Consider the following 23,786-nt stretch of genomic DNA (forward strand, 5'->3'; position numbering starts at 1 on the left):
GGAGTGAGACTCTAGCACTTTGACACCCAACGTCCCCAACTGGATGGTCCTCTAGCAAAGTTTACAGCGAGCTTCAAATCGATTGCTGGGGATCGCTTCCAACCAAGTATGAAAATCATTAATTTCAAGACAAGTCTCATTAAAAACATACTTTCCCATGTTTTCTATGACAAGCAGCTGTAGTGACTCCCAACACGCAATGGGCAGCTGCAATATGGCTGCAGTTCTCCTTCCTATGGACCGGGATAACTGCACCTACCGTGGGATTTATGACATGTATCAACACCGATAGCGAGCCACTCAGACAGAACAGACTCAACTTCTGATTTCCTGCTTTACTGTCATGATTCTAGAAACGGATCTGATCCACATGCAGAAATACACTCCAGAATATTACAGATGTTCAAGACATTAATTTTCAGAGGAATGAGTGGCGAGAGAACCAGGACAGGTAGATCACCAACTACTTCTGATTTAACATTTTATTCTGTATATGCACTGCTCAAAGAAATAAAGGAAACACTCAAATAACACATCCTAGATCTAAATGAATGAAATATTCTCATTGAATACTTTGTTCTGTACAAATTTGAATGTGTTGACAACAAAATCACAAAAATCATCAATGGAAATCAAATTTATTAACTAATGGAGGCCTGGATTTGGAGTCACACACAAAATTAAAGTGGAAAAACACACTACAGTCTGATCCAACTTTGATGTAATGTCCTTAAAACAAGTCAAAATGAGGCTCAGTATTGTGTGTGGCCTCCATGTGTCTGTATGACCTCCCTACAACGCCTGGGCTCCTGATGAGACGGTGGATGGTCTCCTGACGGATCTCCTTCCAGACCTGGACTAAAGCATCTGCCAACTCCTGGACAGTCTGTGGTGCAACGTGACGTTGGTGGATGGAGCGAGACATGATGTCCCAGATGTGCTCAATCAGATTCAGGTCTGGGGAACGGGCGGGCCAGTCCATAGCTTCAATGTCTTCATCTTGCAGGAACTGCTGACACACTCCAGCCACATGAGGTCTAGCATTGTCCTGCATTAGGAGGAACCCAGGGCCAACCGCACCAGCATATGGTCTCACAAGGGGTCTGAGGATCTCATCTCGGTACCTAATGGCAGTCAGACTACCTCTGGCGAGCACATGGAGGGTGGTGCGGCCCTCCAAAGAAATGCCACCCCACACCATACTGACCCACTGCCAAACCAGTCATGCTGAAGGATGTTGCAGGCAGCAGATCACTCTCCATGGTGTCTCCAGACTCTGTCACGTCTGTCACATGTGCTCAGTATGAACCTGCTTTCATCTGTGAAGAGCACAGGGCACCAGTGGAGAATTTGCCAATCCTGGTGTTCCCTGGTAAATGCCAAGCGTCCTGCACGGTGTTGGTCTGTGAGCACAACCCCCATTTGTGGATGTCGGGCCCTCATACCATCCTCATGGAGTTGGTTTCTAACCGTTTGTGCAGACACATGCACATTTGTGGCCTGCTGGAGGTCATTTTGCAGGGTTCTGGCAGTGCTCTTCCTGTTCCTCCTTCCACAAAGGTGGAGGTAGCGGTCCTGCTGCTGGGTTGTTGCCCTCCTACGGCCTCCTCCACGTCTCCTGGTAGCGCCTCCAGGCTCTGGACGCTACGCTGACAGACACAGCAAACCTTCTTGCCACAGCTCACATTGATGTGCCATCCTGGATGAGCTGCACTACCTGAGCCACTTGTGTGGGTTGTAGAGTCCGTCTCATGCTACCACGAGTGTGAAAGCACCACCAACATTCAAAAGTGACCAAAACATCAGCCAGAAAGCATCAGTACTGAGAAGTGGTCTGTGGTCCCCACCTGCAGAACCACTCCTTTATTGAGTGTTTCTTACTAATCACCAACGATTTCCCCCTGTTGTCTATTTCATTTAGACAACAACATGTGAAACTGATAGTTAATCAGTGTTGCTTCCTAAGTGGACAGTTTGATTTAGTTGGAGTTATATTGTGTTGTTTAAGTGTTCCCTTATATGTGTACCACTTGAGAGCCAACCTGCGATATTATATGTTTCCTGAACATTTATTCATTTGGCAGAGGCTTTTATCCAAAGCCACTCACATTTGAGGAACAATATTCAACAGTAGAGTAAGAGAAGTGAGAATACAGTAGATATGAGCGATTCTAACACATAGACCTAGTGGGGTAAATACCAGGGGGGAGCAGTAGGATTTAACAAATAGTGAAGGGCATCCTCTTACCACACAATTCATACACTACTAATTGTGTTTGACAGGATTCACAAACTATCAGAGGTCTCTACAGCACCCACTTACAAAAACAAGTTGGCAGACATACAAATCAAATGTCACAAACCCAAACTGCAGGAAGTGGACTTGGATATGGAGATCAAAACAAAAACACTGAAGAAACTGGACTTGGTAATCCAGAAACTACAGAAAGAGGTAAGTCCCGTTTCAATGCACACTGTAAGCATGACTATAGGCTCCTAAACACACACTCTCAGCAGACAAGTGACCTAACGACAATAAAGGAACCAAAAAACATTGTGACATCATCTCTTTTGTTGAATACACACACAAAAAGAAATCAATCAACTGAAATGGTTAATAACATACTGGTCTCGGACCAGTCTGCCACTAACACCATCAGGAAATGTTGCCAGATTATCCCAGTCCATCTCCAAGGCTACCCTAGGAGCCTTTCCTTCCTGAGACAGACAATGTTGTGAAGTACAGCACAAGCAACAATGATTTCACAGGCCCTGTCCAGGTGACCCTCAGGTGGTGAAGACACTGGAAACCAGACTTAAGAAGCCCAACTGTCATTTCTATGCTGGTCCTTGTTCCTGCATAGGTAACATTATATGTGTGTTGTCCTTCTGTCTGGAGTCAGTAAAAATGTCTGACAGGAATAACCCTCGTCTCCCAGCAGCACACCAGAGACTTCACCTGAGAACACAAAGTGTAATGGTTTGTTTTACAGAGTGTAAAGGTTTTGACAAAGGTCAAGATGCTTATCCACATAAATTGTGTTTCTTACCTTATGACAGCCGCTGGTTTATTGTGGAGGCAAAATATATTCAGGAGTCATGGACTGAACCAGGTCACTTAGCCTCAATGTTGCTGAAGATGCAGTCAGTATCACAGATCATCTGAAGCAAGAAGAGATGTAAGATCATTTAATGCACATAATAAATGTATGTAGTTGACAGTAGACCTAACCATAATTCACTCTTACCTGAATGTTGATACTATGAAAGGATTTTCTGTTAACTAAATCCCCCTCATGTGCACCAGAGGGGTGTTTTATTTTAAGGTGTGCCGTCCAGCACACCAATAACATCAGGGAGTCCTGTATAAGAGAGAGAGAGAAGTAGTCCACCTGTTCTAAAGTTTCTTTTGTGACTTGTAGCCTAATTCATGTTACCTGCAATGTTGAAGAATCCCTCCTTGATTTAGTCAGATCATCTGTGGCCAAATACACACTTCTGATGGTGCAGCAAATAGACTGAGGTCAATTGAACAGACAGTCAGAAATATGCGGTCACACTAGCCGACGTTAGCTCTCTGTTAAAGATTAGCTTCACACATACAAGGTGCATTACGGTAAGAGAGCAGACCAGACGCCAATCCAGTCAACGGTTGAGAAATTAAGAGGATAACAAAAAGGTAACATTCAGAACATTCATATTAATTATATATTTACAACTTTCACATACATGTTTATGTAAAAAATAAATATTTAATAATTTTACTGTAGATGTTTGGAGAAATAGTACCTACTAATGCTCATCCAGTATTTGCATTTGTGTCACTTTCAGGAATTTATTTCTCAAAAATCATGAGAGGTGACAACACAACCTCTTCAGATTGTGTTAAAGGGTCATCTATTCTAACCTAGAATCTTCTATCTTCATAATGAATCATTTTGTCACCGGTGTTATTCTGTTTGGAAAAAGGGAAGATGTCAGAAGGATAAGAGTAAGTTTGTCTTGCAAACTAAATTTAGGTAATAGATGTTTTTTCTTTTAAATCTTTATTGTATGATCTAAATTATCATGAAGATTTATTAAAAACTATTTTACCTTTAGGATGAAATGACATATTTTGCATTTTTTATCCGAGCAGATAAACTTTGACAACTACTAGGGAATTATTTATTTTTGTCAACATTGCTTTTTTAAATTCATCTTATTCGTTGGGCCCTTCAAAACATTTAAAGGAGCAAGAAGAGTCAGACCAAAGATTCCAGTAAAAATAAACATAATGTCACATATCTGTACAGCAATTAATGGGCTTAATGTTTTGTCTGGTGGCATTTTTGGATGTGTCATTCAATTTGTCTCTTGTTGGGATTGCTGGCTTTTGCTGGCGCAGTGGTGGAGTGTAAATATAGAGGCTTCAGCCCTTGGTTCCACTGGTTCAAGTCCCAGCCACAGCGACCTGTGCTGCATGTCGTCTTCCTCCTCTCTTCACCCCATTTCCTGTTGGCCTACTTTCATAAACTGACCTTTTTTTTAGTACTTTATTTATAACAATCACAATGACAAACTCAAATGATAAAACATATTCAAGGATAACATAGAAACCATCACACCTCCTAATACATTCTCTAAATCTTCCTATTCTATTGCCATGTAGAAAGATGTTTAGATTATGTAATACACTACAAAAAATAAAACATAAATACATACAAATTAAGGAGGTCTACACATACCTATTCCGATAACATCAACATTATAATAAAGGAAACAAAAAGAGAAACAGCAAGATACAAATTAAAATTAAAATGTCAAAAATCCTAAATAAACAGAAAGGCATTATTATTTAATTTGTGTCGCGAGAGGGCTGAGTTAAATTAGTGATATGATAAACTTTTCGCTTTTGGTTTTTGAATTTTGTCCAAGGAAAGATTCAGAGGATGGAGTTCCTGTTTAAATACCGAACATAACGGCTTCTTTCATAAACTGACTAATTAAAGTCCACTAAAGCTGCAAAACAAATGTTAAAAAATGAAGAACAGCAGCTTATTAACATAAACCATTTCATTTTCAGTAACTTTATAGGCTTGAAATAAATACTGTACAAAGTGAACTTGTTAAATTATCTCAGAAGGCGACATATAATGACCAAGGAGCAAAGCACAGATCAGAATAAACACCATTTTACAGCTGAGCAAATTACTAACAACCAAACAACTTTGATGAAGGCAGTGATAATAAAGTTTATAAAGTGTTTGTAACGATGATGCAACTCAACCAGAACCCAAAACGCAGCCAGACAAGAGAATGGTTAACCAAAAGTTTTAATATAAAAAATAATAATAATAATTGGGTAGAAGAGGTTCCACTGAAGCGGTCAGACAGGAAGGACAGGAATGGAGGTTTATCAGGGAATTGAAATCCAGCCGGGGAGGAAGGGGAAATGGACAACAGGTCTCGGGGGTTCCAGGAACAAACAGGAGACAGAGAATATTTCCACCAACCAGATGCAGAAGCGGGAGACAATCCAAGGTAAAGCACTGGAGGGTTTCAGGCAGGGATAGTCCAGTAATCCAGAGACAGAGTCAGAGACAGGCAGGTTTCAGCAACGTGAGGTCAGGACTTTTCCAAACAGCAGAAGGACAAGGCAGAAATCTGTGGTCAAAAAACAGGCAGGATCAGATAACCAAAAAAAACTCTTGAAACATGAATCAAGGCTTGAAAGCTGTGACAGAGGCAATAGACGATCTCGCACTGAGCTGGTGACGAGCAGCTGATTAAATAGGAGCAGCCCAGTGCAGGTGAAGGCAATGAGTAATCAGCACAGTCAAGGTGAGCTGAAGGGCTGGAATCATGACAGTTTTTGTCATAACTTTTATTAAACCTGACCAGTTTTGAAGAAATAAAAATATCTCTTTTAAGTTCAACTTTGCCAACTTTAACATCTCTGTCTCATCATGTGATTTATTATTATATAAACATGGTTTTCTGATATTAGTTGTTTTAGATGATTTTAAAGCTACAGTAGAAATAAATAAAGTTTTATTGACTGCACATACAAGGTGTAGAGCAGAGGTCTCATTCTCGCGGCAAATATCTTGTGGCCCCCACCGTGATATGAAAGTATAATATTAGTGCGGCCCGCAGGGGGAGTGGACCTCTGAAGGAAGTCCCGCCCGCCGTTCCTCGTCGTGGCTGACATTCGGTTCTAGGCTAAGCTACACCGACTTCATGCACATTCCGCTTGTAACAACAGTGTGGCGGATGACGAACAGTCCGGTAGCCATTCAGGTACTTTCTACCATCAACAAATGCCACAATCAAACGCGGAGAAAGGCGACTGCTACCGGGCTGTTTGTCATCCGGCGCGCTGTTGTGACAAGTAGAAGCGGAAATGACATCACGCGTCGAGACGTACTCAATGCGTCGCTAGCTGGCTAAAGACTTCTATGAAACGTGGAACAAGAGCAACGCCAAGTGGAATAAACAAAATTTTGTCACACCCTCATCATGTCTTTGTCAAAGCCAAAGCCTGCAGTGAAGAGAAAGATAGGTGACGAGCACAGACAATATTAGCAAAGGTGGGAGACGCATTATTTCTTTGTTGAGCACAGGGGCATCCCGACATGCCTTATTTGCACTGAAAAAGTTGCAGTGCACAAGGAATACAACCTGAAACATCATTATTCAACTAAACATGCTGAGGAATGTGCAAAATACCAGGGGGATGAGAGAGCCAACCGGGTTGACCCCTGGTCTAGTAGAATGATTTCACATTAGTTTTGTATCATTGGGTCATGTGACCTAAAAGCTATTGAAAAAAATCATGATTTGTGATGAAAGAAATGTATAAAAAATAAACAATTGTTGAGGAAAAATAATGCTATCACTGATGTTCTTGCGGCCTCAACGTTTCCCAGTCCGGATGTCGTGAGAAAGAACAGATGAAGAGCAGGAAATTAAGATTAACGCAAGTTTAATTTGGAAGATAATAAGTCCAATGATTTCTAATGCAAAATGAATATACAAAATAACACAATGAAAGAAAATTACATAAGAAAAGAAAATTTACATAAGGGCCCTTACGGAGAGAGATCAATTTTCAGCAAAGCATGGCTGTCTTTACCCAGATGTCTCTGTCATTACAAGTTTCAGGTCCATCTTTATACTGTTGACTTCAAAGCTTACTGACTGTGCCTTCCCTTTTTCCGTCAGGTGTTGTAAATCAGCCAAGCTCCCTTGTGGCATCTATACCATGGCCAAAAGTTGACATTTATTGCTTTATTGTCCCTACAGCCAGCTTTTACGGCTTGCAGCTGCCGAGACCCTTCTAACCCCTGTTTCACCCTGACCCCTGCTGTGATCTGTACTCTCTCCCCAAGGCTCACTCATGTTAAATCTCAGTTTAATATTCTCACATGCAAACTAAACTAATAGCATGAAATTACATGATTTTAATTCTCAACAATTCCCCCTTTTGACCTCTGCAAAAGAGATCAATATTCAAAAATGTAGGAATTATAGTAACAAATGCACACCAAAAGATTAGTACTCTGCGAAGTGACAAAGGAAAACCATGAATTACAACTGGGCCATTAATTCCCAACCTTCAGCAACAACATTTTGCATCATATTATAGGTCCTTCTCAAAATATTAGCATATTGTGATAAAGTTCATTATTTTCCATAATGTCATGATGAAAATTTAACATTCATATATTTTAGATTCATTGCACACTAACTGAAATATTTCAGGTCTTTTATTGTCTTAATACGGATGATTTTGGCATACAGCTCATGAAAACCCAAAATTCGTATCTCACAAAATTAGCATATTTCATCTGACCAATAAAAGAAAAGTGTTTTTAATACAAAAAACGTCAACCTTCAAATAATCATGTACAGTTATGCACTCAATACTTGGTCGGGAATACTTTTGCAGAAATGACTGCTTCAATGCGGCGCGGCATGGAGGCAATCAGCCTGTGGCACTGCTGAGGTCTTATGGAGGCCCCGGATGCTTCGATAGCGGCCTTTAGCTCATCCAGAGTGTTGGGTCTTGAGTCTCTCAACGTTCTCTTCACAATATCCCACAGATTCTCTATGGGGTTCAGGTCAGGAGAGTTGGCAGGCCAATTGAGCACAGTGATACCATGGTCAGTAAACCATTTACCAGTGGTTTTGGCACTGTGAGCAGGTGCCAGGTCGTGCTGAAAAATGAAATCTTCATCTCCATAAAGCTTTTCAGCAGATGGAAGCATGAAGTGCTCCAAAATCTCCTGATAGCTAGCTGCATTGACCCTGCCCTTGATAAAACACAGTGGACCAACACCAGCAGCTGACACGGCACCCCAGACCATCACTGACTGTGGGTACTTGACACTGGACTTCTGGCATTTTGGCATTTCCTTCTCCCCAGTCTTCCTCCAGACTCTGGCATATTGATTTCCGAATGACATGCAGAATTTGCTTTCATCTGAAAAAAGTACTTTGGACCACTGAGCAACAGTCCAGTGCTGCTTCTCTGTAGCCCAGGTCAGGCGCTTCTGCCGCTGTTTCTGGTTCAAAAGTGTCTTGACCTGGGGAATGCGGCACCTGTAGCCCATTTCCTGCACACGCCTGTGCACGGTGGCTCTGGATGTTTCTACTCCAGACTCAGTCCACTGCTTCTGCAGGTCCCCCAAGGTCTGGAATCGGCCCTTCTCCACAATCTTCCTCAGGGTCCGGTCACCTCTTCTCGTTGTGCAGCGTTTTCTGCCACACTTTTTCCTTCCCACAGACTTCCCACTGAGGTGCCTTGATACAGCACTCTGGGAACAGCCTATTCGTTCAGAAATTTCTTTCTGTGTCTTACCCTCTTGCTTGAGGGTGCCAATAGTGGCCTTCTGGAGAGCAGTCAGGTCGGCAGTCTTACCCATGATTGGGGTTTTGAGTGATGAACCAGGCTGGGAGTTTTAAAGGCCTCAGGAATCTTTTGCAGGTGTTTAGAGTTAACTCGTTGATTCAGATGATTAGGTTCATAGCTCGTTTAGAGACCCTTTTAATGATATGCTAATTTTGTGAGATAGGAATTTTGGGTTTTCATGAGCTGTATGCCAAAATCATCCGTATTAAGACAATAAAAGACCTGAAATATTTCAGTTAGTGTGCAATGAATCTAAAATATATGAATGTTAAATTTTCATCATGACATTATGGAAAATAATGAACTTTATCACAATATGCTAATATTTTGAGAAGGACCTGTATATGGAGGTGGCTGATGAGTGAGTGCCCCTTTTTCAATAGTTGACATTATGAGTCTTACTGTAAGGGAGCGAATACATGGCACACAAAAACATCCATATGTTACTAGAATACCAAAAATACAGACAATGAATTCAGCAATGAGATACATACCAAAGGTGTTGGTGAACCACCTCTCCAGTCCCCCGCCAATTCCTGAATATTCATGCATTTTCTTAGTATGTAAGCCTTCTAATGCTCGAGTCCCTGAACCATCAGGAGCAGAATTGGAGCACATGTCACCAAATATTGTACACACACACACCCCCCTTTTCAGCCAACAACATGTCCAGAGCCAATCTATTCTGCACAGCCATAAGAGAAGTAGGCGCCAACTGTTCTGCCAACCCTTCAACCGCATCTCGTGTCAGATTTGCCAACCTTAAGACATTGTAATGTATGTAATTGATCCGGTCTACATTTTTATTTGGGGTTACAGGAAAAACTGCTGAAATTACCGGTAAATTTTCAAACACAGCTGCCACTTGGTCAACTAATTTATCCTGTCAGGAACCCACGTGGGATACCAATTGCATCAATATAAGTTAACGAGCTGTCCATAAGATCAAAGGATCTGGTCTTCCTCACCTTTCCTCCATGTGGTGATTTCTCCCCCCACAGAAGTAATGGAGCCACTAGCCACAACCATTGCACAGCTTCCTACTGCCTTAGGGGAAATGTGGGCTAATAAAACACTTACACCACAACAGTAATATAAACCTTCTTGGGCCCAGTGTCCTACAATGCCACCTGGGTAAGTTTTGTTGCACCATGGTGGAAAGACAATTCCCAATTTTAACTGTGGTTCTTCTGTAACCCCGGTAAAATTGAAACAGGGATAATCATATCCCTCACTCTGAGGAGAAAAAGGGCCTACCAGTGAGCTATTACTAATAACCGGAAACATCTTTGCTAAGGTATGACATGCAGGGTTTTCTTTACCATGAGTTAACAGAATCATACATTTAAATCCTAGTGGATCCATCCTCTCATATATGGGAGCAGGTACAGTGACCAGAGTGGGTCTAGCAGCCGCACATGCTATACAATTCCTCATGGCCGACTCACGTGCTGTCTGAGCCATCCACGTCAACCAGAAATTGGACTCTGTAAATCCCAGAGCCCCTTGGATAACATCTTCCGGTGTTAAGGTGTTATAGTCTATCTGAACCACAGGAGTTTTCTCTTTATCACCTTTGGCCATAACAGAAACAAGATTAATTCTAACAATTCAACCCTGATCTCGTGCGATCCATCCTGGCAAATCTACTCCTAAATACATATAAAATCGGAACTCATATTTCCACATCTAAGAGTAGGTGGCCTTATTGTAATATTAGGGTTGTGGTGGGGGTTGTATTCTCCCAATGCTGAGTAATATTGGATTAATACCTCCAGTTGTCAATTTACCCTTCGCTTGTCCTCTACCCAAGGTCACCAAATGCTGAAATGGTTCTGCATATGGATTATCTGACAGTATTCATCCCTGTTTAGTGTCCCCAATGACAAAACCCTGGGCTGGCATGCCGATGTTCTCCATACCATCCACCGCACCTTTCTGATAGATACTCAGATACACATTATATTTAGTCCAGGCTAGCTCACTACCCTCACATGTAAACACAGAACAGAGATCAAACTGAAACGTGGTGTCTAAACCAAGTCCATAATCTAGTTCAATACCTCCATGTCTTTTAATGCATGTATCCGATATTTCAGTCATTTTCCGGAGTGGATGACGACGGCTACGGAAATTGGGACTGGAGGGATGCTCACCACTCTGGAAAACATCACACACCAAGAATACAATTATTCCCACAAGTGTCATTATTAAACCTCCTTCCCCACATTTCCATTTAAAACTAACATCCCAACCATGCATCACCATTTTTATTTTTTGGATCAGATCAATTCCACTTACCCAGGAGCTTATAACCTTCACACACTGTGGGACTTACTCAAGAAATGTTGATTCAAAGTCATACATCAAGTACATAAAAGAACAATAGCATAACCAATGCTCCAAAGATTAATTGACAGGAAAAAAGAAAAACACCACATTCAATGATCACATAATCAAAATCAAGAGTTACATATGTTCCAATTTCCAATCCTGAATCTATCTGTTGATTAGTTGAATCGAATGACTCCTTGTAGTGGATAAATCCTCTTGAAAACCAAAAGAAAAAGTCTCTGGAGTGGATAAATCCTCTTCTTTTAATCTTGAAAACTAAAAGAAAAGTCTCTGGAGTGGATAAATCCTCTTCTTTTAATCTTGAAAACTAAAAGAAAAGTCTCTGTAGTGGATAAATCCTTTTCAGCCCAGTGCGATCACACCGGTGAGCCTCCAGGGGATTTATTATGCCCCTTTTTGACACCTCTGGTGCCTGTGACTTTGTAGGCTCCTCAGCTGGTGCACACTGGCTCCAATGGTACCAGATTTCTCCTTTTCCTCTCAGACGGCATGAGATGTTCTTTCCAGGACTTGGAACGGGCCTGTGAACCTGGGTTCCTGGCTTGATGATGACTTTGAGCTACACCCAGTTGACTCCTGGTACCACAGGGGACCTCTTGTTTCCTCAGGTTCTCTGGAAAATTCTGCCGATAGGATCTGTAACTCATTAAAGAACGTGTTAGAAGATAATTGTGCAAATTCACCTGTTTGTCCTGGTATCCGCTGTGCTGGTCCCAGTCTGTAGTTCATGTGGGGTGTAACCTGTGGACTAATTAACAGACATCCTGACAGACATTAAAGCATCTGGCAAAGCATCCACTCAATTTAATTTGGTCTGTGAACAGATTTTAGCCAATTTCGTTTTCAATGTTTGGTTCACTCTTTCAACCTTGCCCTGTGACTGAGGATGATATACTGTACCGAAATCATGTTGTAGTTCCAACATTTGCTCCACCTGTTGCAGATCTTTGCTCCTGAAATGAGTTCCATTATAAGATCTTATCTTTTCCGGGAGCCATGTCTGGGAATGTAATGATTAATTAAACATTTTACCACAGACTTACTGTCTTCCTTTCTTGTGAGCCATGCCTCAGGCCATCCTGAATATCCATCCACACAGACCAACCTGTATATATGCTCTCGCTGTGGATATCATGTCTGTGTAGTCAATGATGATCTCCTTCCCAGGTTGGGTGTAGTTTTTAAACTTACCTGGAAATGGATGTACAGTAGGTTTTGGATTAAATTGTCCGCAAATAGAACAGTTCTTGATCTTCTCTCTCACCATATCTTTTAAACATGGGTGCCACCATTGTTCTGGATTGATAGGCACCTGCAAAATACCTACATGTGATGTTCCATGTGCCTCTTCCGAAATGTGTTCTCTCATTTTTGGTGGCTTCACAACTTTTATCACCAGGGCCTTTTCTCTTCCACACAGTAAGTTCCTCAATGGGAGAACCCCTTTTGTGATGTTGTTTGATTTTTTCCAAGTTTAGATGTTCAAAGGTCTCAGCTTCAACACTTACCAAATTGAAGCTGCGTGCATAACCTGCTACTTTTTAGGCAACAACAAAGCTCGAGCCATAAATCTCATTTAATTTTCATGTTTGATTGGCTTCTGTGCTGCAGTCACAAATCCACTTCTCAACCATTGTTTCATATCAACATGTCTTTTTCCATATTATCTAGCATACATCTAACATACTGAATCACCTCTATATCCCCCTTTTTCTGCAACAACTTTGTTGTTACAGAAACATCTAAATAAAAAAGACAGACAGTAATCCTGAAAGAGCCAATAGTGCAGCAAACTACTGCAGCTGTTTAAACTCAATGAACGATTCCTCGCGTCTGTGTTCCAATTCAGTGATGCATTAAGATTTTTCCAACCGTGCTTTTTTACCAAAAGACTCAGTGGTGCTGTCAAACCAGTGTACTCAGGGACATAGTTTCAGCTATTGGCAGTGTTAGGGTTTGAAAATGTTTGTATTGTTTATCATTCATGTCTTCTCTAAGTGCCTTTCCCTCCTACATGCCACAGGAAGGGAGATGGGGGACAGGAGTGAGTTATGCTTCTATCAGCAGCATCTAAGAGCTGCTCTACCAACCTCTCTGTTTAAAATCAAGACACATAAACCCCCCCCACACACACACACACACATACACACACACCCTGAATGTATGTTGAACTGTGTGTGAACCAGCATGTATAAATAAAGAGACAGGGGTGCCAACACTTGCTGCAAGTAAAACTTGCTGCAAGTAAAACTGACTCTGTATCGTTCTTGCCTCTTAGTTGACTAATTAATATCTAACAGGCAGTCAAACCCAAAAATGACCACAAATCTTTGTTTGGGATGATGTAAAATGGCAGATTTTTGTGCAGAAACAATATGGGTTCCTGTTGTTGAAATAACTATTCCTAAAAAGTAACCTGTATTCTTCGATCTGTTTTTCATTTTACTCACTTCGAAACCTTTTTTTTTTTTTTTTTTTCAAGATGTAAAGGAATAAAGTTGGTAGCTTCAATACACGCGGTTGCTGTCCGGGCTGTAATCAGAAACCACCTCCGCTGGCAACATGCAGTCCTGGAGCTGCTGTTTGAGAACCCGATTTGAGAAACAACATGTGTTCGCCCGTCTCAGAAAAATTAAAGCACGGTGTCTGAATTTTAGATGGGAACATGTCACACAGCACGTCTCCAGCCACAGAAAAATAAGGTGTTGCATTGATGAGAGGTGTGGGCCACATTCTCAATAACCTAGAGATTACTACGTGTAGTGCTGCGACCCAAAGGTTGTCCGAAATCTCCCAATGCTAAAGTTATACCAGCTAATAATCTATCTCTTCTAACCATGGCCTCAGTAATCAGATTATTAGGGTGGATGTACGGTGGTGAAAGCGACACCTCGGTGTCTGTGTTTAGTTCCTTGTCACGCAAGCAGCTGCATTAAACGCTTCTGATTTTTCTCTGCCTTTTCCTCCACATTTCGTGCATATTTGCCCTTATTCAACACACCCTCTGACAATTTATAGGTAATTTAACATTAAAATAATATAGGACATATTGTACCAGTTCTCTGTCTCGGCTGGTTTTAGACTGAATGTAAATTATTTTGGACAAAAAAAGGTTTGCAATAATTGTACTGTTTATTTTTGTTAGAAGCTGAATGAAGGACAAGGAGAAACAGAGTTTAGGTCTGAAGAAAAACCATTTTGTTGAAGCAAATAATGACACATTTTGAGGTATTTAGAAAAGAACTTAATCTGAATTTTGCTGACAAAGGTTTTAGCCCATTTCCAAGTTAGCATTCAGGTTTTATTACTATCTTCGTCTGGGTTATACCGCTTTGCTTCCACCTGTTCCTGAACAAACCAGCACCAGCCTCCCACTCTTCTATTGGCTCCACGGTTGTTGCTCTGAAATGAGCCACAAGTTCGCAAATAACTATTTTCTGTCTTCTTCTTTTACCTCATTGTCAGGTTATTGGGGAGCGAGACGTGAGTATATGGAACACAAGTTAAAAAGCTGATTGTTTTTAAATAAAAATGTGAAGTCCAGTACCATTTTGTGGCTGCATCTTTTTAATATTTCTAAATGTCTTTTATCAAGAAGCCCACCCAGGTCTAACTACGCTCCTGGTTATATGTATTTCCCTTCACTTTGACAGCATTTTCCAGACATTCTTGTACTTCATTAACGTCGTGTGAATCTATATAATCAATCCAAATACGCTACAATTCATCTATTTCGTTTTGCAAGGGGTTTCCAACCATGTCCCCCCTGTCAACATCCTCAAACACCCTATAAAAGAAAGAAAACTGAACAATATTTCAGTGATTTCTAGATTTCACAGATGCTTCTTCTTCATGAATTATAACAGACTGATTTAACTTAGAAGTTGTTTTAGGTTAGCAGCTGCAGAAAATGGAAAAATGTCCTGAGGTCTATCACTTCTGTATTTGTTTATCACCACAAGGTTGCAGTAATGATCTTTTTCTAAACATTTTTATTTTCTGAGAAAGGACTTCAGATGTTCCTTGTTGCCTCCTAGAGAGGTTGGAGCTGATGTGTTGCTGACTCTTCTCCTCTGTCTCCTCTCACAGGGAGAAGATGATCTGCAGGATCCTGCTGCTCATCATCCTCAACTCATGTCTCTGTGGTCAGTTTCCATCTTCTCTTTGTTCAGTCTAAATCCATCAATAATCAGTGAAAAGTCTGTCAGTGAAGGTAACACTTCAATCCTCCAGCTGCATTTGATCAAGCAGTTTTACTTGAAGAGAATCAAGCAGAGCTCTGACAGCACAGAGACCATCATGTGACAGAAACCTCTAGAGATGTAGTTTAAAGACTCCCATGTTCCAGTTCTCAGTGTGTCTGCTCCTCTCTTTCCCTCTCTGTCTCCTCAGCAGCAACATTTGTAGTGAATGGGACACAGAGCTGCTATCAGGCAGAGGAGAACCACAACATCACTCTGGAGTGGACCTTCACCACCAGACCTCATGGATCCTGGAGACAACTTTTATCCTCTGTGAACTTATAGCCCCTCCCAGAGAACTGGTTCTGTATCAGGTCCATGAAGGTGTTGAGGTGTCAGAGTCTCAGGATGAACAGTTTTCAGGACGAGTCCAGAGTGACAAAGACGTCCTCAGAGAAGGACGAATCAGACTCCATGTGTCCAGACTGAGGACTGAAGACTCTGGTCTGTATCCGTGTGACGTGATGAATGATGAAGGTTCTGGTTCTGGAAGATGTCGCCTCAACGTCTCTGGTGAGTTTCTGCTGCATCAACTGAACCTTTAAAGTGGTGACTGTGGCTCAGTGATGAGAGTAGATATCTTGAAATCTCAAGGTTGTGGGTTTGATTCCAGCTTCCTCCTGCCACATGTCAATATGCCCCTGAGCAAGGCACTTAACCTCAAAGTTTCTATGTATGAATGTGTGCGTTAGTGAGGACCTCTGGGTGAATGTGGTAACTAGTGAAAAGCACTTTGAGTGGTCAGTATGACTGGAAAGGTGAAATATAAGTTCAGTCCATTTAAAGTTCTTCTGATAAAAAGTAACAAATATTTAAACTTTGTGTTTTTTTCAGAAATCATTTCTCTCTGGTTCTGTTGGACTTTTTCATTCTGAATATTTTTTCCTCTGATTCAGTTTGAGGAAAATCAGATGGAGGGAAAAATCCTAACTGTGTTTCCCTCAGAGAGTCAGAGGTTGATGAAAAGTCTCCATGTTACTGTGGGTTTGTGAGCAGAACCGACCCAGTTTATCCAGGTTTAATCAGAACCAAGTGTCTCTGTTGTTGTTTCTATAGTTTCATGTTTGTTTAATGCTTTCTTGTTACACTTTATTCTTCTGCAGGTTTCTCTAAATTCCAAAGTTATAAAATATGAAAACAAACCAAAACCAGATCAAATGTTGCAGGAACAGTTTCTCTGACAGCAGATCAGGAACTTTTTCTCATTCTGAGTGAAATGTTTAGTATTTCCATAAATCTCCTTCATTGTTTTGTCCTTTCAGCAGCTGCTGATGTCTCCCAAACCCAGAGACCGACTGTGGATCCAGAACCAGAAGGTCCAGGATGGATCTTCCTCTATGTTTTACTGGGACTAACAGCAGCAGCAGCAGCAGCTCTGATGGTCAAACTCCTCCTAAGTTCAGTTGTTTATCAGAACCCTGAAGGTTCCTGAAGCTGCTGTAGGACAGATGTCCTCACATTGGACTCTTCATCACTTTGGTCTACAGAGGAGTTCTTGGTTGATTTAAAGACCTGAAGTTGTCCAGGTCCTGCTGCTGCAGACCAGCCCAGATCATTACCTCTCCACCGCTGTGCTTGACAGTTGGTGTTTGTGCTGCTATGGTGTTTAGTTTCCTCTGTGCTTTATGACCAAACATCTGGTTTCATCTGTCCAAAGGAAAATAACAGTGGGTCGCTCCCTCTGTGGTTTCCAGCTGCTATTCTAAAAGGTTCTGTGGACCCAACCAGAACCATACAGTTATTGTGTGTAAAGCTGTAACAGCTGAGAGAGGTTTACTGTGATCAAATCATTTCAGCTGCTTCATTTTCTGTGTTTATGGTGTTAAAATGTTGTAAATAAACCAGTTTAATAGAAAGATGTTGTCAGGACTCTAATTACATGTTTAATGTAAAATAAAAGTCATTATTTTCATGACCTTTATTTTATCAGCATCATTCAGCTTCATAGAGCTGCAGCGTCTGATTAGAGTCACATGATTAACATTTAGCTCCAGATTAACTGGTTCAGATCAGCTGGTTAAACTGGTGCTTTGATCAGGAAGCTCTGATGAAACCAGTTCATCTGAGTCTGAATGTTGATGTCAACAGTTTGTTAAAATGATTCATTTTCCTGCAATGTTCTTCATCTTATGGTAATAAATCTCCGTTTACATGAATCCAGATGTTGAAACTTTTTAGTTGAAGTATTTTGATCAGACAGAAGATGACAAGAAGCAGCAGAGTTCATCTGGAGCCTCGATAATAAACTTTATTATCCAGCTGTTAGAAAATGAATCAATGAAGCTGAGGAGACCAGACTTCAGGAGGAATAATGTTCATCAAAATGAGTCAAATTCATGAAGATCCAGACAGGAAGTAAAATAAAGATTCACTGAGCAGCAGATGAGCTCTCAGCTCTGTCTCTCAGCTGAAATGTCTCCTTTTGGCCACATGGTGGTGCTATAATCTCACTAACTGAAGTTGTCTCATTCCTCAGGGCCTTTGTCTTTATTGTTATTAGTTTACTTTAGAAGTATTTAGAAGTAAAGAGGCAACAAAAACTTTTCTTTACTTATGCTTATTTGTTCCAGACATAAATGATCAGTGAGCACTTATGTAATTAGTTGTAATACCTTTTCTTAAAGGTTGTTTGATCTTAATTTTGTGGTTTAACTAATTATTTAGTTGGTAAATATATTGATGATATCTGTTTGGTTCTGGTCGCTGTGACCTTTGACCTAGAGGATCACCCAGCTGTGGGAGCTGCAGAACATGATGAGACATGATGTTCTCTGAGATGGAGGCTCAGGTTTCCTTCAGCTGTCAGACAGGACAGAGATCATCTTTAGAAACCTAAACTGAGGTAAATCCATGAAATGAACAGAATCAGTCCAAACTCTCTGGAGTCTCCAAGCCTCGAGACCAGAACTTCCTTCAGGTTCATCACAGTAAACTAGAATCTCTCTGCTTCACTTTTCATCCTGTTTGATGGTAAAACTGTTTTCTTGTTGCTCATTGCTGCAGATTGATGTTAAAACTCTTCATGTTTTAGAGCTGGTGGCTGTTTTTAAGCTCTGAAACTCAGAGCTTCTGAATTTATCATCTTCTGAGATGTTGATTCCTGTTAGAAACTAACTTATAAATATGTTGAACCCTAAATCTACCAGAGGTATGAATAATGTTTTAACCGTAAATGAAAAACTGTGCAAAAAAATACTTAAAAATATTGAATAAATCATGAAAGAAAGGACACATTTTACAGAGCAGCTCCATGGAGAAGTGATGATTTAAAGACACTGAGTGAGAAGAAAATTCAAAGTGAAAACAGCTCAGCTCAGAATAAATAAAGTTCAACAAGTTCCTCCAGGAAACTCTGACAGGTTGGTTTCCATCTTCTCCTCCTGGATTAAAGCAGCAGCTTCATCTGATCAGCAGGTTGAAACCAGGCTGACTGAGAACATCTGATATCATCTCCTCATCCTGACGTCTATATGAAGAATGTAACACTTGTTGATTTCTGCTTCAATCTAAACTCTTCCATAACGTCCAGTAGTTTATATTTCTGATGAAGACTCTGAGATAAAAAGCTTGTTGTATTTTTATTTAAAAAAAGAAAATCATCTTAATTTTTTAAACCTTCTATATTTCTGAGCTGTGAATTGACTTGAATCAGTGAATGGAGTAAAAATTCATTCTTTAAAATACAGAGTTAATGAGTAGAAAGCAAGAAAAAGCATCACATCCATAAACAATAAAAAGAAAATGATGAAACCATCTCTTCACCGACCCCCTCCTGGACCCCCTGCAGTTTGCCTACAGAGCCAACAGGTCTGTAGATGATGCAGTCAACCTAGCCCTTCACTTCATCCTCCGGCACCTGGACTCCACAGGAACCTACGCCAGGATCCTGTTTGTGGATTTCAGCTCTGCCTTCAACACCATCGTCCCAGCTCTGCTCCAGGAGAAGCTCTCCCAGCTGAGTGTGCCCGACTCCACCTGCAGGTGGATCACTGACTTCCTGTCTGACAGGAAGCAGCGCGTGAGGCTGGGGAAGCATGTCTCTGACTCCCTGACCATCAGCACCGGTTCCCCCCAAGGCTGTGTTCTCTCTCCTCTGCTCTTCTCCCTGTACACCAACAGCTGCACCTCCAGTCACCAGTCTGTCAAGCTTCTGAAGTTTGCGGACGACACCACCCTGATCGGACTCATCTCTGATGGTGACGAGTCCGCGTACAGATGGGAAGTGGACCATCTGTTGGACTGGTGCAGCCAGAACAGCCTTGAGCTCAACGCTCTAAAGACAGTGGAGATGGTTGTGAACTTCAGGCAGAACCCAGCCCCACCTGCCCCCATCACCCTCTGTGACTCCACAATTGACACTGTGGAATCTTTCCGCTTCCTGGGAACCATCATCTCCCAGGATCTCAAGTGGGAGCCAAACATCAGCTCCCTCATCAAGAAAGCCCAGCAGAGGATGTTCTTCCTGCGGCAGCTGAAGAAATTCAACCTGCCAAAGACTATGATGGTGCACTTCTACACAGCCATCATTGAGTCCATCCTCACCTCCTCCATCACCATCTGGTACGCCGCTGCTACAGCCAAGGATAAGGGCAGGCTGCAGCGTGTCATTCGGTCTGCTGAGAAGGTGATTGGCTGCAGTCTACTGTCGCTCCAGGAACTGTACACCTCCAGGACCCTGAAGCGGGCAGGGAAGATTCTGGCTGATCCCTCCCACCCCGGTCACAGACTCTTTGAGACTCTCCCCTCTGGCAGGAGGCTGCGGTCCATCCGGACCAAAACCTCACGCCACAAGAACAGTTTTTTCCCATCTGCCACCAGCCTGGTTAACAAAGCCCGGAAACCACACTGACACTCTCCCTTTCCCCCACACCCCCCCTTTTTTTGCTGACAGGACACTTGTAACCTGTAACTATGCGTTACATTAACGCTCAGCTTGGACTCTCTTATACTGGACTCATCTTATACTGCTCTATATTTACTCTCACTCACTTAAAACTGTGCACTTATATTTATATTATATTGTAGATATGTTTGTACTGTTTAACTTGTACTGTATTGCACCGACTACGCCAAAACAAATTCCTTGTATGTCCAAAAACGTACTTGGCAATAAAGCTTTTCTGATTCTGATTCTGATTCTGATTCCTCGATGTTTTCTGTTTTCAGGTTGAACTTCTGGACTTGAGTTTGTAGTTTCAGGTTTTCTCTCAGGTTCAGGCTGTTTGCTTCCTGCTGTGAAGAAATAAAAACATCAGTTTTAATCAGGAAACGTTAAAACATTTTACTAATAAACTGAGTTTATGTTTATGCTCAACAAAAACCAGAATGATGAAGAAAACAAGCTAAAAGGTCATAAAGCTCTGAGCAAACAACTCACCAGAGACGTTGAGTCGACATCTTCCAGAACCAGAACCTTCATCAGTCTTCACGTCACACAGATACAGACCAGAGTCTTCAGTCCTCAGTCTGGACACATGGAGTCTGATTCGTCCTTCTCTGAGGACGTCTTTGTCACTCTGGACTCGTCCTGAAAACTGTTCATCCTGAGACTCTGACACCTCAACACCTTCATGGACCTGATACAGAACCAGTTCTCTGTGAGGAGCTAACAAGGTGCAGGTAATAAGCAGATATCTCCAGGATCCATGAGGTCTGGTGGTGAAGGTCCACTCCTCAGACCATGTGAACAAACAGAACAAACCATGTGTGTTAAGTCAGATTAATATTTTTATTTAAAAGTTGCAAAAGAAAACAACAGTATGTTCATGAAACAAAAACCTTTCTTTATGTATATATTTTAATATAATATCAAAATATAAACACCAAATACCAATGTAGCTCTTAACTACAAGTGCTGTGTGCATTAATAGCATTTTAGTGTTGTTTGTAATATAGAAACTAAAAAAAGAGCAAAATAGAAGTGAAAATGGTGATTTTGTGCTTTGGCGGAAATGAAAATGGCTTTAGGATGGTGCACATCTCCTCCACCACAGTCCATTCTTCTCAGGATGAAGGACAGACAGGTGCATTTATGATGGCCAGGGTGAGGACAAAATTATCTCTATCAGTCAGAAAACTTTGCAGTAAGTAATACTTTGACTTCTGGTGGTAATGCCCTGTTTAGGACGTAGTTCTTCCATTTTCATTTGGACCTGAGTGTGCCCACTGTGCTTTTGTGGAAACCCTGGACAGCTTCCCTGACTTTTTCAATCAGTGGCTGTGGCCCTTTGAGAGCATCTTTAACAACAAGGTTAATGGTGTGGGCCTGGAGAGGTAGGTGGGTCCATCTTGTGTTCTGATGCCTTGGTTATATTAGCAGCACTGTCAGAAATGCATCACACAACCTTTATATCCACACCCACTCTGCTGCATTACAAACAGGTTAACTTGCTAGGTGTTTTGCTCTGTGGCAGTTAGTAAACTGGAAAACATACTAAAATTATCAATAAAATGGCCGGTCACAGACATACATGACGTGGTCACCTGATACACCCAGAAGTCTGTTGGGAGACAAACTGCTGATGCTTTGGACACCTTTTATTTTAGTGATGCAGCTTCCTTCTCATACATCTCTAACATTTTCTGTGTTATTAATGTAGTCTGGGTTCAGAGCAAACACTTCCAAACCGTCTGTCTTCCAGTACTGGAAGAATAAATATCACTTGCAATCATTTTTTGCAATTTCTTCATCTATTTTATTCTGCCTGAGTGGAGTCAAGGGATGTGTTGCAAACTGGTACAAAGAGTTTGTTTGCTCTTGATGAAACCTTTGGTGTCTTTTGATATGAGCCTTTGTCATAATACTCTGCATGACCTAATATAGTAATCACCTCTTCTCCCTGTCACCTAATCTATGGCCTAATGTATAATCAGGGCCCAGAGCAATGGATCTACAGAAGGCTCTGTTTATCCCAGGGAAAGGTCCACGGACAGAGTCCCAGATAAGCGTACAACTGTATCAGAGTTCAGTTCCAAGTATTACTGTCTTGAAGCTGTTATAAAGGGTTGTTCTTTGCTTGTCTAGTTAGAGCAGTTTTGGCAGAGTGCTGGAATACATGTCTGACTGCTCTCCCATACGCATGGTAATCAATAAAGCTGACTTCAGTGACGATCTCCAGTCTCTTCTCTTGGTAAATATGAATTTTTCCACATTTACCTTTGTGTATTTCCAGCAGTGGTAGAAGCACTGCCACCATGCGGTTGTGACAGGTACTGAACACCAAGATGCGGTTTCTTCATTTTGTATTTCTGAATCAAATTCCTGTCTCACTGTTGCTATTATGAATGTAGGTTGCTGTTGCATCTTTCAATGACGTTGCTTGACGTTTGTTGACTTAAACAAAATGAGCTCTTGGCACATGTTGCACTTTGCTTTCCCGCTTGTACCAACAGAAGAATGCACCACGATTCTGCTTAGTTTTTTTGTTGCACCACTGAAATGCAAGGAGCGCACCGTGACCATCGTCCTCCTCTCCACGCAGTGCCACAAGTGTCTGCCACCATGACACGTCACGAAAACAAACCGTGAGAAATGAGCCTGCGCTCAGTAGGTTCATACAACCCCGTCCTGTTTCCGTATTTAGTCGTCTAATTAATAAATATGATATCATTTAAAATGAAACCGAATTGAAAAAGATAGTGCAGTGCGTGAAGAGAATTAAAAGCCACCAAAGTAGTAAAAGACAAAGAAGGGCTCTGACTAACTGAGACTCTGGTCTCTGATTATTAAACTGTTGGGGCGAATCAACCCAGCCTCACTACTGTGACTTCTGATAGCAAAGGTACAGATCCAGATTTAAAGTGTTAGTAGCCAACTCTTCGGGGGCTTCGGGGGTGGATGAGATCCGCCCTGAGTACCTCAAATCTCTGGATGTTGTAGGGCTGTCATGGTTGACACGCCTCTTCAACATTGCGTGGCGGTCGGGGACAGTGCCTCTGGACTGGCAGACTGGGGTGGTGGTCCCCCTTCATAAGAAGGGGTGTGTTCCAACTACAGGGGGATCACACTCCTCAGCCTCCTTGGTAAGGCCTACGCCAGGGTATTGGAGAGGAGAGTCCGACCGATAGTCGAACCTCGGCTTCAGGAGGAGCAGTGTGGTTTTCGTCCTGGCCGTGGAACAATGGACCAGCTCTATACCCTCTACAGGGTACTCGAGGGTTCATGGGAGTTTGCTCAACCGGTTCACATGCGTTTTGTGGACCTGGAGAAAGCATGGACATTTTGGGTTTTCATGAGCTGTATGCCAAAATCATCCGTATTAAGACAATAAAAGACCTGAAATATTTCAGTTAGT

The 23,786-nt window shown here is 41.7% G+C and overlaps 1 protein-coding gene across 1 annotated transcript; it reads left to right on the forward strand.

The window, feature by feature from the left end:
• Positions 1-2,389: 2,389 nt before the first annotated feature.
• LOC124881049 lies at positions 2,390-16,924 on the forward strand. Its single transcript, XM_047386536.1, has 4 exons — positions 2,390-2,452; positions 15,341-15,396; positions 15,644-16,005; positions 16,755-16,924. The coding sequence occupies exons 1-4, from the start codon at positions 2,390-2,392 to the stop codon at positions 16,922-16,924; spliced, it is 651 nt and encodes a 216-aa protein (XP_047242492.1).
• The last annotated feature ends 6,862 nt before the right edge of the window (positions 16,925-23,786 follow it).

Source organism: Girardinichthys multiradiatus, chromosome 14 (genome assembly GCF_021462225.1).
Source record: "Girardinichthys multiradiatus isolate DD_20200921_A chromosome 14, DD_fGirMul_XY1, whole genome shotgun sequence".
In the NCBI taxonomy this organism is placed as follows: Eukaryota; Metazoa; Chordata; class Actinopteri; order Cyprinodontiformes; family Goodeidae; genus Girardinichthys; species Girardinichthys multiradiatus.